The following is a 26083-nucleotide window of genomic DNA, read 5'->3' as shown; positions in this document are numbered from 1 at the left end:
TGGACTCAGGTCCACTTCCCTGCCCATTCCCCATAACCCCTTATTCCCTTATTGTGTAAGAAAATGTCTATTTCTGTCTTAAATTTATTCAATGTCCCAGCTTCCACAGCTCTCTGAGGCAGCAAATTCCACAGATTTACAACCCTCTGGAGAGAAGAAATTTCTCCTCATCTCAGTTTTAAATGGGCAGCCCCTTATTCTAAGATTATGCTCTTTAGTTCTAGTCTCCCCTATCAGTGGAAACATCCTCTCTGCATCCACCTTGTCAAGCTCCCTCATAATCTTATACATTTCAATAAGATCACCTCTCATTCTTCTGAATTCCAACGAGTAGAGGCCCAACCTACTTAACCTTTCCTCATAACTTTGTTTTACATGTACTTATTTGCATCGTTTAAAATCTTTCTGCAAATACTAAAATAAAATGAGTTTTTTTGAATTAGATTCTCAAGTGTCATGCAGTATATAAGAACATAAGAAATAGGAGCAGGAGTAGGCCATATGGCCCCTCGAGCCTACTCCGCCATTTAATACAATCATGGCTGATCCGATCATGGACTCGGGTCCACGTCCCTGCCCGCTTTCCATCACCCTTTATCCCCTTATCGTTTAAGAAAATGTCTATTTCTGTCTTAAATTTATTCAATGTCCCAGCTTCCACAGCTCTCTGAGGCAGCGAATTCCACAGATCCACAACCCTCTGAGAGAAGAAATTTCTTCTCATCTCAGTTTTAAATGGGTGGCCTCCTATTCTAAAATGATGCCCTCTAGTTCTAGTCTCCCCATCAGTGAAAACATCCTCTCTGCATCCACCTTGTCAAGCCCCCTCATAATCTTATACATTTCGATAAGATCACCTCTCATTCTTCTGAATTTCAATGAGTAGAGACCCAACCTACTCAACCTTTGCTCATAAGTCAACCCCCTCATCTCCGGAATCAACCTAGTGAACCTTCTCTGAACTGCCTTCAAAGCAAGTATATCCTTTCGTAAATATGGAAACCAAAACTGCACGCAGTATTCCAGGTATGGCCTCAGTAATACCCTGTACAACTGTAGCAAGACTTCCCTGCTTTTATACTCCATACCCTTTGCAATAAAGGCCAAGATCCCATTGGCCTTTCTGATCACTTGTTGTACCTGCATACTATCTGTAAAGTCCTGTCCCCTCAGTAGATTCACACGAGGCATGTAGTGAAGTCAAGATCACTCTGGACCTGCACCTTATTTCACAGCTCTGCAATGTCGCACTTGCCTGAGACCTGTCCTTATATACCTGTCTCTTGCAAGTGCACCCCTGGTGGTAAGGTATGCTGGTGATTACAGGTCATATCTTATTACAGTCATGTATAGCATGTTAGGATACAGTTATATATAATAATGTAGGATACATGACACTATCCTTTTGTGTTTGATGCACATACAATATTGGGCTTACAACATCATGGTTTTGGAATGTTTGGCATGTATATTTAATACTATATGGCATATGATTGTAGAACTAATTTTAAATATTACCATCTTCTGTATACATGATTTTCTCATTTTTAAAACTGATTTTGTCTGCTCAATTTTTTGTCATAGTTTCATGAGTATCAAGGAGCCCTCCATCACCTTGTCATGAATGAGGGCAGGATCAATTGTGAACACTCCATGGTCAAATACCCAAGGCAACACTCCCTGTAAAGGGGGTAAGTATGAAGAATGGCCATTTGGACAATGTGCACAACGGAACACTACCAGTGGTGATTAAGCTGTCCCCCGGTATAGATCAATGGCTTTAGGAGAATTGGAGGGAAATCATGTGAAACTAATTCAAACAGACTATTTTTATTTGAATGATGCAAATGAGAGCATTTTGCAGATTTGAAAGGGGAGAATTTGTTTTTACGAGTTGTTTCTCAGTCATTTATTTGGCCCTTTATATTCTGTGAATATTTCACAGGATGTTTTTGTTGCAGTTTATTTTTCCCTATAACGAGTAACTGGAAAGATAAATTCAAAATGCTGCCCGCTTTGTTGATTTTGTTTGTAATAACTGCTCTGAGAAACGTTATTTCTTTAGGGAAAACAAAAACATGATTCCTCCAACCTGCAGAGCGGGTTGGCAGACATTGCCTCGGTTCGTTGTGAAAAGCCCTGCAAACTTTGGGTGCCTTGCAGCCCAGCTTTAAGATTATAGAGAACGAGAGAGGGGGCGTAATTTCCGGAGATTAACAGAGGACCGTGCGGCCAGTTGGTTGCTGACTGTGTGAAAAGGCTGGTCAGTTGTGCAGGGGCCCGTAACACTCGATTTTTTAAATACCATGCCAGGTACTGAAGTGGGCTCTCGGTAGGTATTGCGCTATTTGCAAGTCGAGGTCATTCGTTCACCAAGCAAGCAAATGCGTTAAAATTGACCGCTTCTGTGCAAGTTGCACATCAACCATGGATATGCAGGGATATTCCGGTGGCTACATCCATTGATTGCATATGGCTAAATAATATTTGTTCTCGATTCCCCCTTCCCACCCCGCCCTTATGACTTTATCCCAATGCAAAAGGTTGTTTTAGGCAGATTGCACCCGACCATGATCTTCTTGACTCGATTTGCAAATCTCCGGAGCTCGGGGAGCAAACTGTTCGGCGCATTGGCCAAGTCGTTTTGCGCAGTGGCGCAGGGCGCTGAAGATAGACTAGAGGGCAGAAGGCTGCAGGTCCTGGTGGACATGGACGGAGTGCTGGCTGATTTTGAAGGTGGGTTCCTCCAGAAATACAAGGACACGTATCCTGAGGAGCCCTTCATAGAGTTGAAAGATCGCAGAGGTTTCTGGGTCTCGGCACAGTATGGAAAGCTGCAGCCTGATCTTTGTGTAAGTCAGAGGTGACTGGTACAGGAAACTGTCCCAAGGTGCACGGCATCATAGCACTAGTGTCATTTAACAAATTGGTGTTGTTTTCCAGACTTTACACCTGAAATATATTTTTTTTAACATTATTTCCTAGCATGTAACAAAATGGATCACTGTAATTAGTAATAGACAATGTTATTTAGACAATCAAAAGCAAACTAAAACTGCGGATGCTGGAAATCTGAAATAAAAACAGAAAAATGCTGAAAGCACGACAGCATCTGTGGCAAGAGAAACAGAGTTAATGCTTCAGATCTAGTGAAAAGTCATCGACCTGAGACGTTAACTATGTTTCTCTCTCCATAGATGCTGCCTGACCTGCTGAGTCTTTTCCAGTATTTTTCTGTTTTATTTAATTAAGCAGATTATTGTTTTTTCCTTGTGGAGAATCGGTCCATATTTTGGTGTAGCTGAGAATGGTCGAAAACATCAAAATTAATAATGGACCAACTTGTTGCTATAATGTCGTCAATCGATTTCATGCGCATTTGTTTTCACCTTTTTTGCCTGGGGTTTTTTAAATCGTGAATGTATAGTAACTTGCATTTCTACAGGGCTCCTGTGTACAGAAAGACATCTCGGAGCGTTTAGAGTGAAGGAAAATCAACTGACACTGAGTAGGAGGGAAGAAACAAACCCCAGGGGCAGCTGAAAGCACTGTGGGAGCTAAGTTTTTTTTAGGGGGCTTTGGAAAGCAGACGGTGAGGTGGGAAGAGAGAGAGATTTAGGGAGTGAGTTCTAGACAATAGAGGTTGAAGGAGCATCCACCAATGGTAGAGCACAGGAAGCAACAAGTAGACGTGTGTCAGAGGAGTGGAGGGTGAGTACAGGCATGTACGGCTGAGATAGGGTGGGACAAGGCCATGCAGGAACCTGAAAGCAAGACGGAGATCTTAGTCAGTTCATGGGACATGGGGAATGAGCAGAGTTGGGCAAAAGACTGGGTAATGGAAAGTGGGACTTTGTGTGCATTAGAATGCAGGCCACATCATTCAGAATGAGTTGAAATCTATAGAGGGTTGATAAAAATTGAATAGTTTAAGTGCAATTTCTAAGACAAGATTGCACCATGAATATTAAGCATCAGTGGTTAATACTCAGAAGTCAGAAGGTTAGGGGTTCAAGCCCCACTGTGGAGACTTGGGCACATAATCTAGACTGGCAATACTGAGGGAATACTACACTATCCGAGGTGCTGTCTTTCAGGTGTGACCTTAAAGGTCCTGTCTGCCCTCTCAGGTAGACGTAAAAGATCCCACGCCACTATTTGAAGAAAAGCATGGTAGACCAGGCTCTCCGCTGACATCATGGAAGCTAAAAATTAACCCAACTGTAAGATTGTTCCATTTCTTCAAACTTCTCTTAATCAGTATTGTTAGACCTCTGATGTAGAATACCACTTCTTAGCTGAAATCCCTTACAAATTGGAAAAACTGATTGGATTAAATTAAAATTAACTCCCTTACTTCACCAATGGAGTAAAAGCAGTGCTGAATTGCAATCAGTCATTGATTCATCATGCTTCAGCGAACATGCAAAATATGCAAACTTATCCACAGCTCCTTTCAATGTTGTACAAGTGTTATCCTACATGGGGTACTCTTGAGCAATACAGACAACAGGACCTTCCCAAGTGTCATATAGAAAGACACACTTGCATACTGCTGCCCATTTTATCTATTCCACAAATAGTTTGATCAAAGTTGGAAATCTTCCCTTTAGCAGAAACTCAATGCAGCTAGAACCAAAGGCAGGTCATGAAACTTGGATATTTTTAGAGTGCGGTGCTATTTATTAAAGCTCCTGGATTGCCACTCAAGGTGCTGTTTTATACAGTATAATACCATAAAATTAAAGGATGGTGGCTAAAGTCACAAACGCCAAGTAAACCAACTTATTACATAGGATACCAGGATTTTGACCACCATTTTGGGGACTGAATTCCACAATGCATCCATTTTCCCTGAAAACTATAAATCAACAGCCATGGTCGGACGAAAAATGAATGTGGCCATTCTCAGTTTCTGAGAACGCACAGGGTCAATGAAAGAAATACTAGATTGATCACATTGCTCACAAACATCTCAAAGCATTTCACGTATATTTAATCACAGAGTACAGTGACTATAGTTATGTAAAGAAACACAGCAAGATCCCCCACACAATGAGCCGATTGCAAATAATTTAATTTTGGTGATGTTTGAGGGAGAAATGTTGGCCAAGACAACAGGAAAACTCCCTGTCCTCTTAATATGGTTGTGGAATCTTCAACATCCATCTGAACACATAGCTGAAAGCTCAGTTTAACATTTCATTCACTTCCAACAATGCAAGTGGGAGGATTCAGTAAAGAGTACATTTAAAAGCAGCAAGAGAAATGTCAAGGCTCTAGAGCAGAGTTTTTTGGGTAAAAATACTCAGTAGGTCAGGAAGGGACAGAAAGAGTAACAAAGGTAATAGGGCATTACTGATGTAAAGTGACATCAGGGAAAAATAGAAAAAAGCTAAAGGCGCTATATATGAATGCGCAAAGCATTCACAACAAACTAGATTAATTAGAAGCGGAGATAGAAATTAATTTGTTTGATCTAATGGCCATTACGGAGACGTGGTTGCAAAGTGACCAAGGTTGGGAACTAAATATTCCAGGATACTTAACTTTTCGACGAGATAGGCAAAATGGTAAAGGAGATGGGGTAGCCCTGATAATAAAGGATAAAGATAAAGACAGTATAGAGAGGGGACCTTAGTTCAGAAAATCAAGAAGTAGAATCAGTTTGGGTGGAGCTAAGAGGAGAAAGCATTGGTGGGAGTTGTTTATAGGCCCCAAACAGTAGTGGTAATGTAGGGCACAATATATTAGGAAATTAGAGGTGCATGTAACAAAGGTAATACAACAATAATGGGGGACTTTAATCTGCATATAGACTGGGCAAACCAAATTTGCAGTAACAGTGTAGAGGACAAATTCATGGAATGTGTACAAGATGGTTTTCTAGATCAGTATGTTGAGGAACCAACTAGAGAACAGGCAATTTTAGATCTAGTATTGTGCAATTAATAACCTTTAGTAAAGGGGCCTTTAGGGAACAGTGGCCATAATATAGAATTTTACATTAAGTTTGAAAGTGATTTAGTTCAATCTGAAACAAAGGAAACTACGTAGGTATGAGGGGAGAGTTGGCTAAGGTAGATTGGGAAACTACATTAAAAGGTATGACGGTAGACAAGCAATGGCTAGCATTTAAAGAATTAATACATCATTTACGACAAACAAACATTCCTTTAAGGCACAAAAACCCCACAAGAAAAGTGATCCAACCGTGGCTAACAAGAAAAGTGATCCAACCGTGGCTAACAAGAGAAGTTAAAGATAGTATTAGATCAAAGGAAGAGACTTAGAATGTTGCCATAAGGAGCAATAAGCCTGAGGATTGTGAGGATTTTAGAATTCAGCAAAGGAGGACCAAGAAATTAATAAAGAAAGGGAAAATAGAATGAGAGTAAACTAGCGAGATACATAAAAACAGACTGTAAAAGCTTCTATAGGTATGTAAAAAGGAAAAGATTAGGGAAAGTAAATGTGGATCCCCAACAGGCTGAGACAAGAGAAATTATAATGAGGAATAAGGAAATGGCAGAGAAATTAAGCAAATACTTTGTGTCTGTCTTCACGGAAAAAGACATGAAAAACCTCCCAGAAATAGTGGAGTATCAGGGATCTAGCGAGAATGAGGAACTGAAATAAATTAATATTAGTAAAAAAAATAGTACTGGAGAAATTAATGGGACTGAAAGCTGATAATTCCCTGGACCTGATGGCCTACATCCTAGGGTTTTGAAAGAGGTGTCTATAGAGATAGTGGATACATTGATTGTCATCTTCCAAAATTCCATATATTCTAGAACGGTTCTTATAGATTGGAAGAAGCTAATGTAACCCACTATTTAAGAAAGGAGGGAGAGAGAAAATGGGGAACAACAGACCAGTTGGCCTGATATCAGTAGTAGGGAAAATGCTAGAATCTATTATTAAGGATGTGGTAACAGGGCAGTTAGAAAATAATTATAGGATTGGGCAGAATCAACATGGATTTATGAAAGGGAAATCATGTTTAACAAATCTGTTAAGAGTTTTTTGAGATAACTAGCATAATAGGTAAGGGGGGGATCAGTAGATGTATATTTGGATTTTCAGAACAAAATTAGGGCTCTTGGGATTGGGGGTAATATACTAGCATGGATTGAGGATTGGTTAACTGACAGAAAACAGAGAGTAGGAACAAACGGGTAATTTTCAGGTTGGCAGGCTGTAACTAGTGGGGTGCCACAAGGATCGGTGCTTGGGCCCCAGCTATTCACAATCTATAGCAATGATTTGGAAGAGTGGACCAAATGTAATATATCCCAGTTTGCTGATGATACAAAGCTAGGTGGGAATGTAAGTTGTGTGGAGGATGCAAAGAGACTTCTTGAGAATATAGATGAGCTGAGTGGGTGAGCAAGAACATTGCAAATGGAATATTGCAAGGAGAAATTATCCACTTTGGTAGGAAAAGTAGAAAAGCTGAGTACTTTTTAAATGGTGAGAGATTGGGAAATGTTGGTGTTCAAAGGGTCCTGAGTGTCCTTGTACACGAATCATTAAAAGTTAACATGCAGGTACAGCAAGTAATTAAGAAAACAAATTGTATTTTGGTCTTTATTACAAGATGATTTGAGTATATGTCTAATGACATCTTACTGCAATTATATAGGGCCCTGGAGTGTTGCGTAGAGTTTTGGTCTCCTTATTTAAGAAAGGATATACTTGCCATTGAGGGAATGCAACAAAGGTTCACCAGACTGATTCCTGGGATGGTGGGATTGTCCTTTGAGGAGAGATTGAGTAGACTAGGCCTATATTCTCTAGAGTTTAGAAGAATGAGAAGTGATCTCATTGAAACATACAAAATTCTTACAGGGCTTGACAGGGTAGATGCAAGGAGGACGTTTCCTCTGGCTGAGGAGTCTAGAACCAGGTGTCACAATCTCAGAATAAGGGACTGAGATGAGGAGAAACTTCTTCACTCAGGGTGGTGAATCTTTGGAATTCTCTGCCCCAGAGGGTTGTGGAGGCTCAGTCTTTGAGTATATTCAAGACAAAGATCGACAGATTTTTGGATATTAAGGGAATCAAGGGATATGGGGATAGTGCAGGAAAGTGGAGTTGAGGTAGATCAGTCATGATCTAATTGAAAGGCAGAGCAGGCTCAAGGGACCGAATGGCCTACTCCTGCTCCTAATTCTTATGTTCTTATGCAGTATCTTTCAGTTTTAGATGTTTGCATTGAGGGGCAGGATTGGCATCCAGGCTGGATAGATATAGTTGGTGCATTGCTGCTTAATCTGTAGATCACCTCCAGTGTACCTTGCACCTTACTATACTTCACAATGAAGTGGGTCCTGCAACTGATAGCATAAGGGAGCAAATTACCTGCGAAAAACATTTGTGTAAAAGAAGGCTATTGAACATAGTTTCTTCTGAACATAACATGCTTGCATTTTTATGAAAAAAATGCAGGAAAAAGCAATAAGTATATGGGAGTCAAAGAACTTCTTCATTGAACTTGAACCCCTTCCTGGTGCCGTGGACGCTGTGAAAGAAATGGCCAACATGACAAAGTGAGTCTGAACTCCAAAAGTATTCTAATTCTTGCTTGACGTAACAGGATTTCTGTAGTGATGTTATTTCTGGGTTTTTTTCACAGCACAGATGTATTCATTTGCACCAGTCCAATAAAGAAGTACAATTACTGCCCTTATGAAAAAGTAAGTTATGAAGAAACTTCGACTAAGAAAATAGATTACCAATTATTAAGGCTTAATCCGAAATATAAACTTTTGTCTCGCGTGCGCATCCAATTGTTCTAGTCATGGAAGGCCATAGAGTGGAACCCCAACTACACGGGATAAAATTCACTAGTTATTTGGAGTAAAAGGCGATCTTCAATGAGAAACCAAATTGTAACAGAAAAAGCATAGCTAAATCATAAGCACATTTATAAAGAATGAGTTTACAATCTTGCTACACTGGATGCACAAAGGAAATCTTTGCCCTTGATAACCATCTGGAACTTAAGAAAGTAGCTTTAACATTACATAATGTTTGGTAGGAAGAATAAGGAGGCCACATACTCCTTGGAAAACAGAAGACTAAATGGGATAAAGGAATAGAGAGATCTGGGGTACAGATGCACAAATCACTAAAAGTAGCGACATAAGGCCATATAAAAAGCAAAATAAAGCACTGGGCTTCATTTCTAGGACGATATAATTAAAAAGCAGAGAAGTCATGTAAAACTTGTATAAAAGCTTGGTTATACCACATTTGGAGTTGCCTGAATTGTTCTAGTCTCCATATTATAAAAGGATATAGAGGCACTGGAGAAGGTGCAAAAAAAGATTTACTAGAGTGATTGCAGAACAGAGAGGTTAAACCTATCAGGAAAGATTGAACAGGCTGGGGTCTTTTCTCTAGAAAAGAGAAGGCTGAGAGGTGACCTGATGGAGGCCTTTAAGATTATGAAAGGGTAGACATCGAGATGTTTCCACTTGGGGAAGACAAGAACTAGAGGCCATAAACAATGTTCCCCCTAATTTTTTTTTGGGGGGGGGGGTGGTCCCTTTAAATTTTCTGCGCGGTCGTGCATGCGCGGTATCTTTTCCAGGGCACAAGGTGGTGAGCAACCTGGATGGGACCTCCCGATTGGTGCGCAGCCGCACACCATAGAGGGAACATTGGCCATAAATATAAAATAGTCAGTAATAAATCCAATGGAGAATTCAGGAGTACTGTCTTTACTCAGAGAGTGGTTAGAATGTGGAGCTCACTAGCACAGGGAGTAGTTGAGGTGAATAGCATAGATGCAGTTAGGGGGAAGTTAGATAAGCACATGAGTGAGAAAGGAATAGAAGGATATGTTGATGGGGTGAGATGAAGAAGGGTGAGAAGAGGATCGTGTGGAGTATAAACACAGGCATGGCCCTGTTGGGCCGAATGGCCTGTTTCTATGCTGTAAATACTATGGCCTGGAAATTGCGGTCCCAATGATGGCTTATGCTCATTGTATGCCGTCGTAAGCCTTGTGAAAGGCCCCGCAAGTTCCAGGTTTCCAGATGCACTGCGCATGTGCAAAAATCCGGAACAAGCGATCTGTCACTTACCTTGACAGATCTACCGAACCGACTAAAAATTCACTTTCGCTGGCACAGAGTTGGGCTACTGCTCAGAAAATGCCCGTGAAACTCTTATGCCTGGTAAGGGTTAATTAAATTAACAATGAAAAAATTAAAAATGATGCACAAACACTTAAAATTCATTTATACAAATTTTGGCCCAGATTAAAATGTTTAAAAAAAAATTTAAGTGTAATTTTTATTGCATTTGCTATATTGAAGGTTTTTAATTAAATTTGAAAATTAGAATATTTACTTTTATTACAATTGTCTAAATTGTTTGATTATTTGGGGATTCCATTAGGGTTTATGGGGATTCTGTTCATAAATGGAATCCTCCTTTCTTATTGGAGGACCCGGCCCACTTGATCCCAGGGACGCTTCCAAATCACCTGTGTTCCTTGGATCATGTGGGCCTTTACTCAGGTATACATCTGGAGGTCCAGGACCCCAACTCTCTGTAGCTTTCGGGGCTAAAGGTAAGATCGGAAATATTTCATGGGTTGGAAGCATACCCCGGAGGTACGTCTCTGACCACAAATTCAGGGCCAATGTAATTCTATTGAGTAACTAAATTGAAAAATCAAAAGACATCAATGGCAAAAAAAAGTATGAAAATTTACAGTTTTTTTCCATATTTCTGATAACTTCTTAATAGTGTAAAAATAATTGGACGACCTATTGACTGTGTTCACAGTACGCCTGGGTAGAGAAGCATCTTGGGAAAGAGTTTCTGGAACTGATGGTACTGACACGGGACAAAACGATGGTATCAGGCAATTTGCTGATAGACGACAAACCAGATATATCAGGTAAAATAATAAGTGATTGAAATGCTCTCGATTACAAGGTCCATCTATATGAAAATGCCATTGGAGGTTAAGCAAAAGTAGCCAAAAATATTCTAAAATTTTGAAATGGAAGGTTGCCTGGAAGCCTTAAAGCAATTCTCGACAATCATATGACATAATGATCATTGTTATAACTCAGGTTTGGTCCCAACATATTTTTCTGATTCCCAAAGCAAAAGATAACATTCATAAGCAATTCTGCATTCCCTTTGATCAAACATTTAACCGTAAGTATTTAGTGTATGGATATAGTTTGGCACATGGTGAGAAATTCTCTTGTTTATTATAAATTTGATCCAGATAGTACATAGGATTCTACTATGTCTCGTATCATTTCAGAAGAAAGATAATATAAGCCACACCACGTACTATTTATAACAAGCTAAACAAGTTTATTCACAAATTACTTCCAAACAGAAGCGGAATAGGTGAGATACTGAAGCATTCAAAACAGAACCAGAAACAGTGCAGAAGGGGTTAATCAAAAGAGCCAGAGCACTCGTACAGCTTGTGGCAAGTTGTGCCATGCAGGTCACGAGGAGGACAAACCCATGCTTGTTGGTTGCCTGACAGCCTGGAAGGTATGACCATCGAGGGGGAGGGGGGAGTGGGAGAAGATAAATGGGTGGTGAAGGATATTTTTTTTCTTTTGAAACCCGTTCATTGGTCGCCTGAGACCCAGCCAACTCGATTTTGGAGTGGACATCGAAATGAATGGCCAGCATTCCCACCCAAATCAGGCCTAGTTTCAATATTTAAATCTGTGTCCTGCGCCATTTGTAGGACACAATTTTCATGTACCAATGGGCGGAGTTTTACATGGGGTCAGGAGGATCAATGAAAGTTCTTTCTGGCTCCACAAGAAATCTTCCAGTCCGTCTGCGCCCTCCTCCCCAACTCTTTATTTCTGGCTCTGGTTCTCAGAGGATATTGACCTGTCGGTACGTACTGCTCTTGTACCATTTGGATTGTTTTCAGAATGATTTCCAAAATGACATCTATCGTTTACATTTTGCTCATTGTATTTTGTAGGTGTGGAACCCTATCCTAAATGGGAGCACATACTTTTCTCAGCCTGTCACAACATGTACCTGCAACTGAGACCCCCTAAAAGGCGGCTGCATTCTTGGGCTGATTGGAAACCACTACTGGAGAGCAAACGGCAGCAATGACCTGCAGCGGCCTTAAATGTTTCAGTAGCTGTGGAACAATGAAAAGTGATTGCTTGATGCAGAACTGAAACAACGAGTAGCATGATAACAATGCAGGTTATTTGAATGCAAATACGTATGACCTTATGTGTGAGATTCTAGTTTCCTGTGTTTGTAGTTGTTTAAGTACTTTTCAATCAAAGGTACATTATATAGGAAATAATGCAGATTTGGTTAGGATCCAATAATGTTCTAGTAATTGCACCCATTTTCTCTTCAAATATTGTGCAATACATTGTAGCTGTCACAGTTGCTGAGATAGAGAATCTAACATAATCATGTTCTGTGACATATAATATATTGCAGATCAGAGCGTAAACCAGATCCATGAATATTTGACAAAAGCTACATCTTCAAATAATGAAACGGCACAATTTAATAATGTACCTATGTATTGATTTTATTTTTCCCGCCTGCTGGCTTTTCAATTTTGATTAGAATTTGTTGCAGTTATTGGCTCTGATGCTGTAGTTTACAGTGTGCACTGTCACTGTTGGTCATCAGAGAAGTGTTCAATGAACCATCACTGTCCTGGACTTGCAGTACAATGGTATTTTCACTAGGGATTACATTTACTTTGGTTGATGGTGATACACACTGAATTTTACCCCCTACTGTATCAACTATGGTAGCTGTGAAATTCCTGTCGAGCTCAACCTCAGGGATGTTCTGTATGGCAGGGCTGCAGTTGCAGGCAGAACGGGTGCTCCAGAAAACATTTCCCAGGACTTTGTGCTGCATTATGTTAGAAATCCAATCGCTCCAAAAGTTTAAATATAATCTGATGTTAATTTCTTAATTGGCTCATCCAGTGAATTTTTTGTGAAACTGATTGCGTTTCTTATTGCTCTGCGGCTGACAGTTCAAAGTGCACAAATATTCAACTGGCTCAAAATAAATTGAAACCCACGGACAAATGTTTACTTTTAAACCTGGCACAGTACAGTATTTGACTTTTCAGATCATACTATCTTTGGGAGTAACCAATGTTGTCAATGGACGTGCACAGAAAATAGAAACCACTTTTGACCCAAAAGGTTTAGCTAAGATGGCAGCTAAAAAAAAAAATGCTAATATATTTAAATCTACAATAAGGTCATTTAAAATGTTATATATTTGAAATATATTTTGTTTTCTATTGCATTGTAACTACAGTGGCATTATAATTCATGTAATTATTGTCAAAAACACAGACTGTCATTAATCCTATGTCATTTTAGGACAGATCATGCTCCTGTTCAATATATTGTAAATGGTAGTCAAGATATCAAACTCTTGATGATTCTGATGATTTCTACAAAAGGTTGGTGCATGTGCCATTTTCAGAGATGTGTAAAATGCTAGTAACGATACAAAAGTATGAGCCAATAGAAGTTTACAGCAAACAAACAATGTGGAAATAGATTTATTAAGTACTAGATAGTTCCAACTAAATTTAAAATTGGTCCTAATCTTTATATGGGATCAGCAACTTTAAATCTCTGAACTGCAATTGGCCTGGAAGGTTTAGGAAACCCCTTTGTAGGGAATGCGAATGTGTGCCATTACCCAGAATATGAACAGTTTTGCCAATTCTGTAAATCAGATGGAAAGACTGAGTTAACACTGTGGAACAAGCTGTTCACTTGAGCAGATTAAGAACACATATTGGTGGTGACCTATTCATCTCCATTAGCATTCTAATGGTATATGTAGAATTTTACAGCACAGAAACAGGCCATTCAGACCAAAAGGTCTATACCGGAGTTTACGTTTCACATGAGCCTCCTCTCACCCTACTTAATCGCACCCTATCAACATATCCTTCTGTTCCTTTCTCCCTCATGTACTTATCTAGCTTCCCCTTAAATGCTTCTAGGCTATTTGCCACAACCAAATTATTACTAAAAATTGGGAATACCATTACTACAGTGAAAGAGTCCTGTAAGATTGGGCTTGTGGAGGAGTGAATGAAAACAAAAATGTTGCCACATTGTACCTATTAACCCAGTCTATGTGGATTATATGTTTTCTCAAACCATCTTACCTTGAATACTGGGCTTGTAGCACATCATAGCTGGCACTATAGTTAAGCCTACAAACCAGTTAGAAGCAACTGCTCACTCAATACCACATCGTTTGAGTGTATTTCCATGTCACTTTTGTCCATGGATGATATCCAAGCACCCCACTGTTAGTTTTAAGATGTTTGAAGACAGGTGCAAAAGTTCAACTACACATTCTTGATAAAGCTTGTTTGGATATTTGGTATTGACTTTGGACTATGTTCAATTATGGTTTTTAATACAAATCTTAAGTTAACAAATTCTTCTTAAGAAATTTGGCTTGTCTCTGTTAACCTGCCTGAATGCCCTTCTCAATGCATGAGTAATTTCAAATTTAATATAAGGTGCTTTTTGTGTTCCTAGTCTGCCTTGTTAATTAGATACAAAAAAGGATTGCTTGATTTGTGACCACGTGTCATGCCATCTTGATATTCCAGTTTCAATTTGCATGTTCAGCTTTTTTGTTGTATTAGGTAACAAAAGAACATGAGTGCAACTGGGTGCAGGGAATGACCTAGAGACTTTGTTCCAGCTTTCAATGGGGGTTGGAAAATTCAACCCTTTCATCCATGCAGTCAGCATACATCATACTTCATTTCACACGTGAGGCTGGTCACTAATCAAGATTTCCTCCATGTGAGTGGTAATGTCTGTTAACATATATGCGGATGTTATGAATGTATTCCAAGTGACACTGCTGCTTACTAATAGCTATAAAGAATATTGGAGCCTGCTATGATAGAAGATTAAGGCATAGAGGAATTTCAAACTAACTTCACATCGTGAAATTGTTGATTTTGTATTCTTAATAATGCAAGTTGGCTGCCGTTGATGATAATCTGACTAATTTAAAACTAAAACAGCAATGGTGCTTCAATATGCTGTGTGATGGAGTGATAGGATGGACCATGGTGTCACATCTGCGAATCTCATCAGCTGCTAATCATAGCCATGCCACTGTGGGAGAGATGGTGAAAAAAGGTGGTGAACTTTCAAGCATCTGCTGTGCATCTTGTAGGACCCCACTCAATGGTGACATTGGTAGAAGCCTGGCACTAGGTGGCATATCTACCAGTTTAATCTGGACATTGTGTTTGGCACAGGAACCCAAATGGAGGGAAAGTACAAATTAATTTATCTGATTTGGAGCCTTTCCATCATCTCATGATGGTGTGAAAGGGTTTATTAAGAATATATACTGAAGTAGTAGATGGATGCTTGCATAAAGAACTGTCTACATGGATTATGCGGTTGACTTTGATCAAATTTTGTCCCTTTCATCCAAAACAAAATTATATAGAGTGCTTTTTAGTTCAACAAATCAGTGAGTGATAGCTAGTTTTGATATAATAGTGAATAGTTTAGAATATTCATTTAAAGTTCTAATGTACATTGAAAACAAATAATCCCATTTGAAAAACAGATTATGTAACCATCTGCCCTTTTTTCTTGCTCATGAAAATCCTATGTTTAATTCCACATCCTATCTTTACGATACACCTAGATGTCCTGAACGTTTGCAAGTAGCTACTGTTTCAGTGGAATATCTCTTAACATTGCCTCAAACAGGAGGACCTGACAGCTGATAACTAACAATCTGCACTTCATATGAAAGATATTGCTTGAATATTGATGAGCCCTGTGTCTTGCCCTTCTTGGTTTGTTTGGACAACCTCCTCATGGAATATGGATCATAATGAAAAGAACACAGTTTCTTTGGAACAAGATTAGGTTATTTAGCCCCTTCAGCCTGTTCTGCCATTCAGTGAGATCATGGCTCATTTGTGACCTAACTCCTTTTAACCACCTTTGCCCTATATCCCTTAATACCTTCAGTTAACGAAAATGTATCAATCTCAGATTTAAAGTTAACAATTGACCTAACATCAACTGCCATTTGCGGAAGAGAGTTACAAAGTTCTACCACCCTTTATGGGTTGAAGTGCTTCCTAATTTCACTCCTGAAAGGTTTGGCTCTAATTTTTAGACTATGTTCCCCTAGTGCTCGACTCCCCAACTGAGAAACAGTTTCTCACTATTTACCCCATCAATTCCCTCTAATATCTTGTAAGCTTTGATCAAATTACTCTTTAACCTTCCAAATTCCATGGAATACAGCTCTAGTTTGTGTAATCGCTGCTTGTAAATTAACCCTTAGAGTCAGGTAGCATTCTGGTAAATCCACACTGCACTTCCAATAAATCCTTCCTAAGGTGTGGTGCCCAGAATTGAACAATACTCCAGGTGTGGTCTAACTAGGGCTTTCTATAGCTGTATAGCTTCTACACCTATGTATTCTAGTCCTCTAGATATAAAAGCCAGCGTTTCATTAGCCTTTATGATTATTTTCTGTACCTGCCCATCGATCTATTTTAACAATCTATCTACATGGACCCCTAAGTCTCTTCGCACCTCCACTGTTTCTAGCTTTGTGTCATTTACTAAGTACTCTGATCTATTCTTCTTAAGTCCAAAGTTGATGACCTCATTTAAAAAAAAATTCGTCCCTAGGATGGGGCGTCGCTGGAAAGGCCAGCATTTATTACCCATCCCTAATTTCCCTTGAGAAGGTGAGCTGCCTTCTTGAACCGCTGTAGTCCGTGTGGTGAAGATACTCCCACAGTGCTTTTAGAGAGGGAGTTCCAGGATTTTGGCCCTTATTTTCCACTTGCTGGATTTTTGGTGCCCGCGCATGTAAACGTACGATTTTTTTGTGTACGTTTGCCAGGAAAAAAAAATCGGGACTTTCGCCAAAGAAATATTTAAACTTGGCGCCGTGCTCTCCGAAGTTACTCAGGGGGCAGAACTTCAAGTCTGCACTAAAAACTCTGGGCATGCGCGAAAAGCTGAAGTTGCCAGGGCAACTGAAGCAAGCTGAAGCCCGTTCCCCCGAAAGGTTGGTACCCCACCACTGCGGAAAGGGCTACAAAGGACCTCTCTCCCCAGCTAGACCTGTGGCCACTGCTCCGCCCTCCCCCTGGACCTGCTGCCAACGCTCCCACCGCCCCCCGGCTGGATCTGTTGCCACCGCTCCTTTTGGGCAGTGTGCGCCGCGCTGAAAAAAATGGTGGACGGCCAAAATCGATCAAGTTTACAAAAACGGCACCCAATCCTGTTTTGACTCGTATCTGCGGCAAAAGATTTTAAACTGGCGCACATGGTCGGCGCCGGCGTCCAAACGTTGGCGAAAGTTGGAAAGTGAGTGTAGGGGGAAATTGGGAAGGCTTCTCTTCCCACGAGTGGACCCTCTGATATAAAGGGTCGACGCTTGCCCCAACCCGCGTAACAGCCCCCGGAGTTAGCAGACAGAGATAAATGGCAAGGTATAACGATTCGGGAACACCTCTCATCACAGCCGCCTGTGAGTGGAGATGCTCCCGGACGTTCATAATAAAGATCGTTATACCTTACCATTCGTCTCTGTCTGCTAACTCCGGGGGCTGTTACGCGGGTTGGGGTGAGCATCGATCCTTTATATTAGGGGGCCCGCTCGTGGGAGGAGAAGCCTTCCCAATTTCCCCCTACATTTGGCGATGCGAGCAGGGTACGGACTTCCCGAACGGAACAATGACCCAGCTGTTGGGGTGAGTATGTTTTAATTTACCACCTTCAAGTTAGAGCTGTGACATTGTAAACCGCAAGGGAAGGACATCCGTACAAAGAACCATCTGTAGCGAGTCCCGGAGGGACGGAGATGGAAGGGGTGGAAGGGGATCAAAAGGTGCATCCTAAAACGCGCGCGTGTAGGTAGCACGGCAGTGCGAGGGTACGACGCAAGGGAAGATATAGGGGAAGGTCTATTGACCCAAAGCGGTATGAGCGCACAGTGCAGGGACAAGAGAGTGAGGACATAGAGACAACGGCCCCAAGTTTCCACGTGCGGCAAAACAGGCGCCCCTCCGAGCTGGGCGCCCGTTTTTTGCGCCGAAAACGGCGCCTGAAAAGAAACGTGCTATTCTCGAGCGCTTTGCAGCTCGATGTCTGCTTGGCGCGGCGCCCAGGGGGCGGAGCCTACCACTCGCGCCGATTTTGTAAGTAGGAGGGGGCGGGTACTATTTAAATGAGTTTTTTTCGTGCCGGCAACCCTGCGCGTGCGCGTTGGAGCATTCGCGCACGCGCAGTGTGAAGGAAACATTGGCACTCGGCCATTTTAAAAAGTGCTGCAGAAAAAATGAAAATTTGTTTATTGAACCCTTGCAAAGGCTTGCATTTTAATTTTCTTGATATTTCTGTGTGTGAGGGTGAGGGAGTGCATTCTGTAATTAAAGATACTGTGATAAACGGGACACATGCACTTGTTTGAGACTATTCAAATTCTTTGTAGCTGTTCAATTTTTAACATTTTTTAATAAAACCACATTGCCCTTCCATGATCAGCACTGAGGCTTCTTGCAGCTTTCTCCCCTGCCGTCGGTCGGGCCCGTCGGGAACGGCTGCCTCAATTCTGAGGCTTCCTGCAGCCTTCTCACTGCCTCCCCCCCCCCCCCCCCCCCCCCGCCGTTGGGAAACCGCTGCCTGAAAGGCCTGCCTGAAGCACTTTCACACAGGTAGGAACATGGTTTATTTAATCTTTTCTTTGCTTATAAATTTTTATTCAGGTTGGATTTATTTGTATAATATTTGTATAAGTATAACTAAGGATTTATTGTAGAATGTAATGACTTCCCTTCACCCCCTTCCCCCCCTCCCCGCCCCCACCTCGTTCCCGACGCCTAATTTGTAACCTGCGCCTGATTTTTTAATGTGTAGACAAGGTTTTTTCAAGCCTACAAAAATCTTCACTTGCTCCATTCTAAGTTAGTTTGGAGTACGTTTTCACTGTGGAAACTTTCAAATCAGGCGTCAGTGGCCGGAAACGCCCCCTTTTGAAAAAAAAATTCTGTTCAAAAGAGAAACTGTTCTACCTGACTAGAACTGCAGAAAACTTAAATGTGGAGAATTCCGATTTCTAAGATACTCTGTTCTCCACCAGTTGCTCCTAAAAATCAGGAGCAAATCATGTGGAAACTTGGGGCCAACGTCCCTGCAGTGACGGGACATATTGACCCAAAGCGTGGCAGTACGAGTGTACAGCGCCAAGGGAAGACATATAGATATAAATAACGTCCTGCATACCTAACACGAATTAAAGGGAGTGCCCAAGACCCTCACAGCCCCGAAGAAGATGGGTAACTCGACAAGTAAAAGGACAAATGAAGCTGGTGAAGGAACGGGGACCCAGGCAATTAAACAAGGGAAGAAAGGAGAGTGTAGCCGGGGACCCGAGGGGTCTCTCTTAGAGTTACTAAGTAACAAATACGCAACCTTAATGGAAGGAATAAAACTGAGAGGGTGGCAGCCCACGGATGCCCCTGATAGGCAGAAAAAATGGTGGGATAGTCAGACCAAAAACAAGGTTAGAATGTCTCAGACAATTATCCTCACCTGCTACCGGGAACTAGTATTGGAAATAGATACCCATGTAGAGTTAATTCAGAGATTAAACACGAAAATAGCAACCTTAGAAAGGGCCCTAAAGGAGAACGGTAAACCCCTACAGTGTGCATCGGCAATACCCGACCCAAAGTCAGCCCCAATAACCGCCCCAATGTGCCCCTCCCTGGAAAAAATACCGGCAGGAGAGCCTCAGGATGATGGGATGCAGAGAGAGCCCCCGGCATATAATGAATACATACGGGCAGCTCCTGTACGCACGACTACCACCCCTGCACACGGGCAGCAACCCGCTCACGTCACGATACAAGAAGTTCCCCTGACCCCGCATGAGAGACAGACACTGCTAAAGGATCTACCCACACCCAAACCCAATAGCAGAAATACAGAGTTCTGGCAAAAGGTTGAGAAAATGTTCGATGCACATAACTTAACCTTAGGCGACGTACACAGTTTGGTAAAGGCCAAAACCAGTAGTGTAAATTGGCAGAGGGCTACCCTAGGCGTGCAAGATGGCGACTGGATGACGGTAGGGAACCGGACCAAGCCACAGCGGTTACTGGACCTAAAACACGGGATGGATGGATGTTGGGGACCTATAAGAACTAACTGGAGCAGAATATTAAAGATAACCCAGAAGCCAAACAAAACTGTAGGAGAGTATGGGGAGTGGAAATGGCTCAAGTACAAGGACCACTCCGGTGCTAATGACCCCGAGAAAGATAACGAGGCATTCTTAGAAATGTTTAAGAATGGGCTGGGGGAGGCGCATCAAAAAATAATTAAACTGGGATTCACGATAGGGGATGACTATGATGAGATCTTAGAGTGGGCACAGAATTTAGAGGAGCTAAAGGCCGAGCAGAAGGAGAAAGTGTCTAAGATGGCAGCATTAGCAACAGAAGGAAAGGAAGGGGATGGGGACCTCCGCGGCGTCCCCTCGACGTGTTACACATGCCATCAGGACGGACATTTTAGCAGAGAATGCCCGCAAAAGGAGGCCGGGAAAGGGACATATAGACTCAGGTGCCATAATTGTAATAAACTGGGGCAGACAGCAAGAAGATGCCGGGCATCGGGAGTGGGGAGGCAGGAAAAGGTTCCCAGCAAACTGGGAAACAAATCCCCCAAACCGGGAAACAATCAGGGACGCCCATTACCCGTGAGGAACTGGTGGAGATCCTCCAGCAAAAAACATTGCCCCTGCCGGAGCCACCCTCTAATGAAGAGCTCCTCAATCTGCTCAAACTGGCCAGTGGTGGTCGCTAGATGTTACCAGCCCCCGAAGGAAGGTTGGAACGGCCAACATTAGATCCACGTATGTTTATTAGTGCAGTGTTAGGGAGCCGGCAGTGCAACATGCTAGTAGACACAGGAGCGTCAGCATTCATAACCAACCTAGACCTCCCCCTTACCCGGACCACAGTCAATATCCAAGGGATAGGGAGCAATTTAAAAAAGCAACATTGAGTGAAGTAGTACCTCTAGAGGCATAATGATACCCATCCAATTCTGGTGCTGCCCTAACCCAGAAGGCACCATACTAGGGATAGACACTTTGACGGAAGTAGGGGCACTTATAGACCCCCAGCGTAATCGGATTATATGGGGAGAAAAACATCAGACCGAACAGAAGTTCGATTGCCCGGGGCATCCGCAGCAGCGCGTAGCAAGGATAGTCCCAATACAGCCTGAATGGGAAACGAAGGGTGTGTGGGGCAGCGTCTGCCGACTGTACCCGACGCTGTGGGCACGGCACAAACAAGATTGTGAGCTGGCCCGGATGAACCCGGTCAATATTCCCTGGCTGGAGCATAAAGCCCATAAACAATACCCTTTAAAACCCGAGGCTGATGCAGCAGTCCACCAAATAGTACAAGAGTTAGAAGCGCAAGGGGTGGTGAAGCAAGTAACAGCCACCACTAATTCACCGGTGTGGCTTGTGAAGAAACCCGACGGGACCTATAGGTTCACCGTTGATTATACCGCCCTGAACAAAGTCAACCCGAGGGAATACCCGATTGTGGCAAGTCCTTCCACTGTGTTCAACGGCCTGATCCCGGAACATAAAATCTTCACGGTACTTGACATAGCAAACGGGTTCTGGGCCATAGAGGAGGAGTCACAGAAGAAGTTTGCTTTCACTATAAAGGGGAGACAATATATGAGGACTAGGGTGCTCCAGGGGTTTCACAACAGCCCGGGAATATTTCACCGGGCATTGTCAGGGATCTTGGAACCCCTGGACGTAGGGGAAGGAAGCACTGTACTACGGTACGTGGATGACATTCTTATTTCCTCAGGTACTGAGGCGCAACACCTGGTGGCCCTAACTACAGTATTAGGAGCCTTACAGCGCTCGGGGTTGAAGGCGAACCCTAGGAAAGCCCAGGTCGGAAGAAGGGAGGTTACATATTTGGGATACGTAGTATCCCAAGGGAATAGACAGATGCCTGCTGATAGGAAGGAGGCTATTAGAACTATGCTTAGACCAGGGACCGTGAGAGGAGTCCAACAGATATTGGGGTTATTTAATTATTGCCGGAACTTTATCCCAGAATATGCAGAGATGGCCCAGCCGATACAGGACCTAGTGAAAGGAGGTAAACCCTCCCAGGAGCCTGTAGACTGGGGCCGCCCTCAGGAGGCGGAAATCGTACAGCTTAAACACGCCCTTATGAGCGCACCTGCCTTGGGGTTGCCGGATCAGAATAGACCCTTCCACCTGTATATGTACAATAGTGAGACCCACTACAATGCAGTGGTAACCTAGGAACACTGGGCTAGACAAAGACCCGTCGCGTACTACTCCACGAAACAAGGAGTGGTAGCCACAGAGCTATCTCGATGTGTCGCAGCTCTTGATTGTGCAGCATGGGCTGTGAGGGCTAGCGAGCCCATAATAATGACCGGGCAAATTATCCTGGGTACATCGCATACCCGCGTGGAGTTGCTTAACACCGGGAGGCTAAGGACGATATCTGACGCACGACGCGCTAATTGGGAAGCAATGCTTTTACCCCCAAATGGTGCCTTGACTATAATAAAGGATAGTGGGAATAATCCCGCAGGATGGATAGTCACCGAAGGCAAAGAGCACCAGTGTGACCCCACGGGAAGCGAGGGGGAAGGGAGCCAGATTAGGGAAACCCCATTTGAAAGGGCAGACATAGAAACATAGAAACATAGAAAATAGGTGCAGGAGCAGGCCATTCAGCCCTTCTAGCCTGCACCGCCATTCAATGAGTTCATGGCTGAACATGAAACTTCAGTACCCCCTTCCTGCTTTCTCGCCATAACCCTTGATCCCCCGAGTAGTAAGGACTTCATCTAACTCCCTTTTGAATATATTTAGTGAATTGGCCTCAACTACTTTCTGTGGTAGAGAATTCCACAGGTTCACCACTCTCTGGGTGAAGAAGTTTCTCCTCATCTCGGTCCTAAATGGCTTACCCCTTATCCTCAGACTGTGACCCCTGGTTATGGACTTCCCCAACATTGGGAACATTCTTTCTGCATCTAACCTGTCTAAACCCGTCAGAATTTTAAACGTTTCTATGAGGTCCCCTCTCATTCTTCTGAACTCCAGTGAATACAAGCCCAATTGATCCAATCTTTCTTGATAGGTCAGTCCCGCCATCCCGGGAATCAGTCTGGTGAACCTTCGCTGCACTCCCTCAATAGCAAGAATGTCCTTCCTCAAGTTAGGAGACCAAAACTGTACACAATACTCCAGGTGTGGCCTCACCAAGGCCCTGTACAACTGTAGCAACACCTCCCTGCCCCTGTATTCAAATCCCCTCGCTATGAAGGCCAACATGCCATTTGCTTTCTTAACCGCCTGCTGTACCTGCATGCCAACCTTCAATGACTGATGTACCATGACACCCAGGTCTCGTTGCACCTTCCCTTTTCCTAATCTGTCACCATTCAGATAATAGTCTGTCTCTCTGTTTTTACCACCAAAGTGGATAACCTCACATTTATCCACATTATACTTCATCTGCCATGCATTTGCCCACTCACCTAACCTATCCAAGTCACTCTGCAGCCTAATAGCATCCTCCTCGCAGCTCACACTGCCACCCAACTTAGTATCATCCGCAAATTTGGAGATACTGCATTTAATCCCCTCGTCTAAATCATTAATGTACAATGTAAACAGCTGGGGCCCCAGCACAGAACCTTGCGGCACTCCACTAGTCACTGCCTGCCATTCTGAAAAGTACCCGTTTACTCCTACTCTTTGCTTCCTGTCTGACAACCAGTTCTCAATCCACGTCAGCACACTACCCCCAATCCCATGTGCTTTAACTTTGCACATTAATCTCTTGTGTGGGACCTTGTCGAAAGCCTTCTGAAAGTCCAAATATACCACATCAACTGGTTCTCCTTTGTCCACTTTACTGGAAACATCCTCAAAAAATTCCAGAAGATTTGTCAAGCATGATTTCCCTTTCACAAATCCATGCTGACTTGGACCTATCATGTCACCATTTTCCAGATGCACTGCTATGACATCCTTAATAATTGATTCCATCATTTTACCCACTACTGAGGTCAGGCTGACCGGTCTATAATTCCCTGTTTTCTCTCTCCCTCCTTTTTTAAAAAGTGGGGTTACATTGGCTACCCTCCACTCCATAGGAACTGATCCAGAGTCAATGGAATGTTGGAAAATGACTGTCAATGCATCCGCTATTTCCAAGGCCACCTCCTTAAGTACTCTAGGATGCAGGCCATCAGGCCCTGGGGATTTATCTGCCTTCAATCCCATCAATTTCCCCAACACAATTTCCCGACTAATAAAGATTTCCCTCAGTTCCTCTTCCTTACTAGACCCTCTGACCCCTTTTATATCCGGAAGGTTGTTTGTATCCTCCTTAGTGAATACCGAACCAAAGTACTTGTTCAATTGATCCGCCATTTCTTTGCTCCCCGTTATGACTTCCCCTGATTCTGACTGCAGGGGACCTACGTTTGTCTTCACCAACCTTTTTCTCTTTACATACCTATAGAAACTTTTGCAATCCGCCTTAATGTTCCCTGCAAGCTTCTTCTCATACTCCATTTTCCCTGTCCTAATCAAACCCTTTGTCCTCCTCTGCTGAGTTCTAAATTTCTCCCAGTCCCCAGGTTCGCTGCTATTTCTGGCCAATTTGTATGCCACTTCCTTGGCTTTAATACTATCCCTGATTTCCCTAGATAGCCACGGTTGAGCCACCTTCCCCTTTTTATTTTTACGCCAGACAGGAATGTACAATTGTTGTACTTCATCCATGCGGTCTCTAAATGTCTGCCATTGCCCATCCACAGTCAACCCCCTAAGTATCATTCGCCAATCTATCCTAGCCAATTCACGCCTCATACCTTCAAAGTTACCCTTCTTTAAGTTCTGGACCATGGTCTCTGAAATTACTGTTTCATTCTCCATCCTAATGCAGAATTCCACCATATTATGGTCACTCTTCCCCAAGGGGCCTCGCACAATGGATCTTTATGTGGATGGATCCCGTCGATATGTAAACGGCACCCCCCGGACAGGGTGGGCAGTCGTGGACAGCAATGGGCAAGACAGGGGAAAGGGTTCCCTAGAGGGAAACCTATCGGCTCAGGTAGCAGAATTGGTAGCCCTCACCAAAGCATTGAAACGAGCAGCAGGGAAGAGGGTCAACATATACACTGACAGCCGGTACGCCTTCGGAGTGGTGCACGATTACATGACTGCTTGGAAGAGGCGGGGATACGTGACTTCGGGAGGGGGACCTATTAGGCATGAAGAGATAGTTATGGGATTGGTAGAAGCTTCCCTCCTCCCTCAGGAATGTGCAGTAATAAAAATTAAAGCGCACTCGAAAATCACAGACAGGCATCAGCAGGGAAATGCCTGGGCAGACGAAGCTGCCAGACAGGCAGCTGAATTAGATATGACCAGTAACATCCCAATTGGCTCATGTACCACCCAAACAAAAGAAATAAACATACTCAAGATACAGAGAGAATCCACTTTGCAAGAAATAGAAGGGTGGGAACAGAACGGAGCAAGAAAGGGGGTGGATGGAGTGTGGAGGAGAAATGACAACGTGGTGGCCCCCGGAATGTATCCGACAGAATCTATTGGGTCTCTACCATGGGTACACTCGCACTGGTAGGACCGGCATGATAAATTCCATGTCACGATGTTGGTGGTGGGAAGGAATGGGGAGAGACGTAGAAAGCTATTGTAGGAGGTGTATAACATGCGCAAAACACAACCCGGGAAACAAGATAAATGTCCGGCTGGGACCCTGGGAAGCCCTACAAATAGATTTTACTGGGCCACTGTCCAGCCAGAGGGGAAAAATGTACTGCCTGGTAATAATAGATCAATTTACAAAGCGGGTAGAAGCCTTTGCTACTAGGAATTGCACCGCCGATACAGTGGCTAAAATCCT

General features: G+C 42.9%; 2 protein-coding genes across 5 annotated transcripts in view; one reads left to right on the top strand and one right to left on the bottom strand.

The window, feature by feature from the left end:
* cops3 (COP9 signalosome subunit 3) overlaps nucleotides 1-26083 on the bottom strand; it is a 283931-nt gene that overhangs the window by 50649 nt on the left and 207199 nt on the right. The window lies entirely within an intron of this gene.
* Nucleotides 943-15462, top strand: LOC139281126 (5'(3')-deoxyribonucleotidase, mitochondrial-like). Of its 4 annotated transcripts, none has more exons than XM_070901100.1 (6): nucleotides 943-1026; nucleotides 2544-2852; nucleotides 8455-8555; nucleotides 8642-8702; nucleotides 10807-10921; nucleotides 11993-15462. In XM_070901100.1, the coding sequence occupies exons 2-6, from the start codon at nucleotides 2571-2573 to the stop codon at nucleotides 12130-12132; spliced, it is 699 nt and encodes a 232-aa protein (XP_070757201.1). In that variant the 5' UTR covers nucleotides 943-1026; nucleotides 2544-2570; the 3' UTR covers nucleotides 12133-15462. The 4 variants fall into 4 exon arrangements, 2 of the variants coding, with proteins under 2 accessions (XP_070757201.1, XP_070757200.1); XR_011596826.1 differs by lacking the exon at nucleotides 943-1026 and having other exon boundaries at nucleotides 2044-2852; nucleotides 11993-13474; nucleotides 14690-15462; XR_011596827.1 differs by lacking the exon at nucleotides 943-1026 and adding an exon at nucleotides 11378-11541 and having other exon boundaries at nucleotides 2045-2852; nucleotides 11993-12068.

Source organism: Pristiophorus japonicus, chromosome 15 (genome assembly GCF_044704955.1).
Source record: "Pristiophorus japonicus isolate sPriJap1 chromosome 15, sPriJap1.hap1, whole genome shotgun sequence".
Taxonomy (NCBI): Eukaryota; Metazoa; Chordata; class Chondrichthyes; family Pristiophoridae; genus Pristiophorus; species Pristiophorus japonicus.
This window is presented reverse-complemented; position numbering and strand designations above follow the sequence as displayed.

Coding starts and splice junctions, on each gene's coding strand:
- LOC139281126 (XM_070901099.1), top strand. CDS start 2,535: ATGCAAAAGGTTGTTTTAGGCAGATTGCACCCGACCATGATCTTCTTG. Junction 8,556..8,641: donor GAAATGGCCAACATGACAAA/GTGAGTCTGAAC, acceptor TTTTTTTCACAG/CACAGATGTATTCATTTGCA. Junction 8,703..10,806: donor ATTACTGCCCTTATGAAAAA/GTAAGTTATGAA, acceptor CTGTGTTCACAG/TACGCCTGGGTAGAGAAGCA.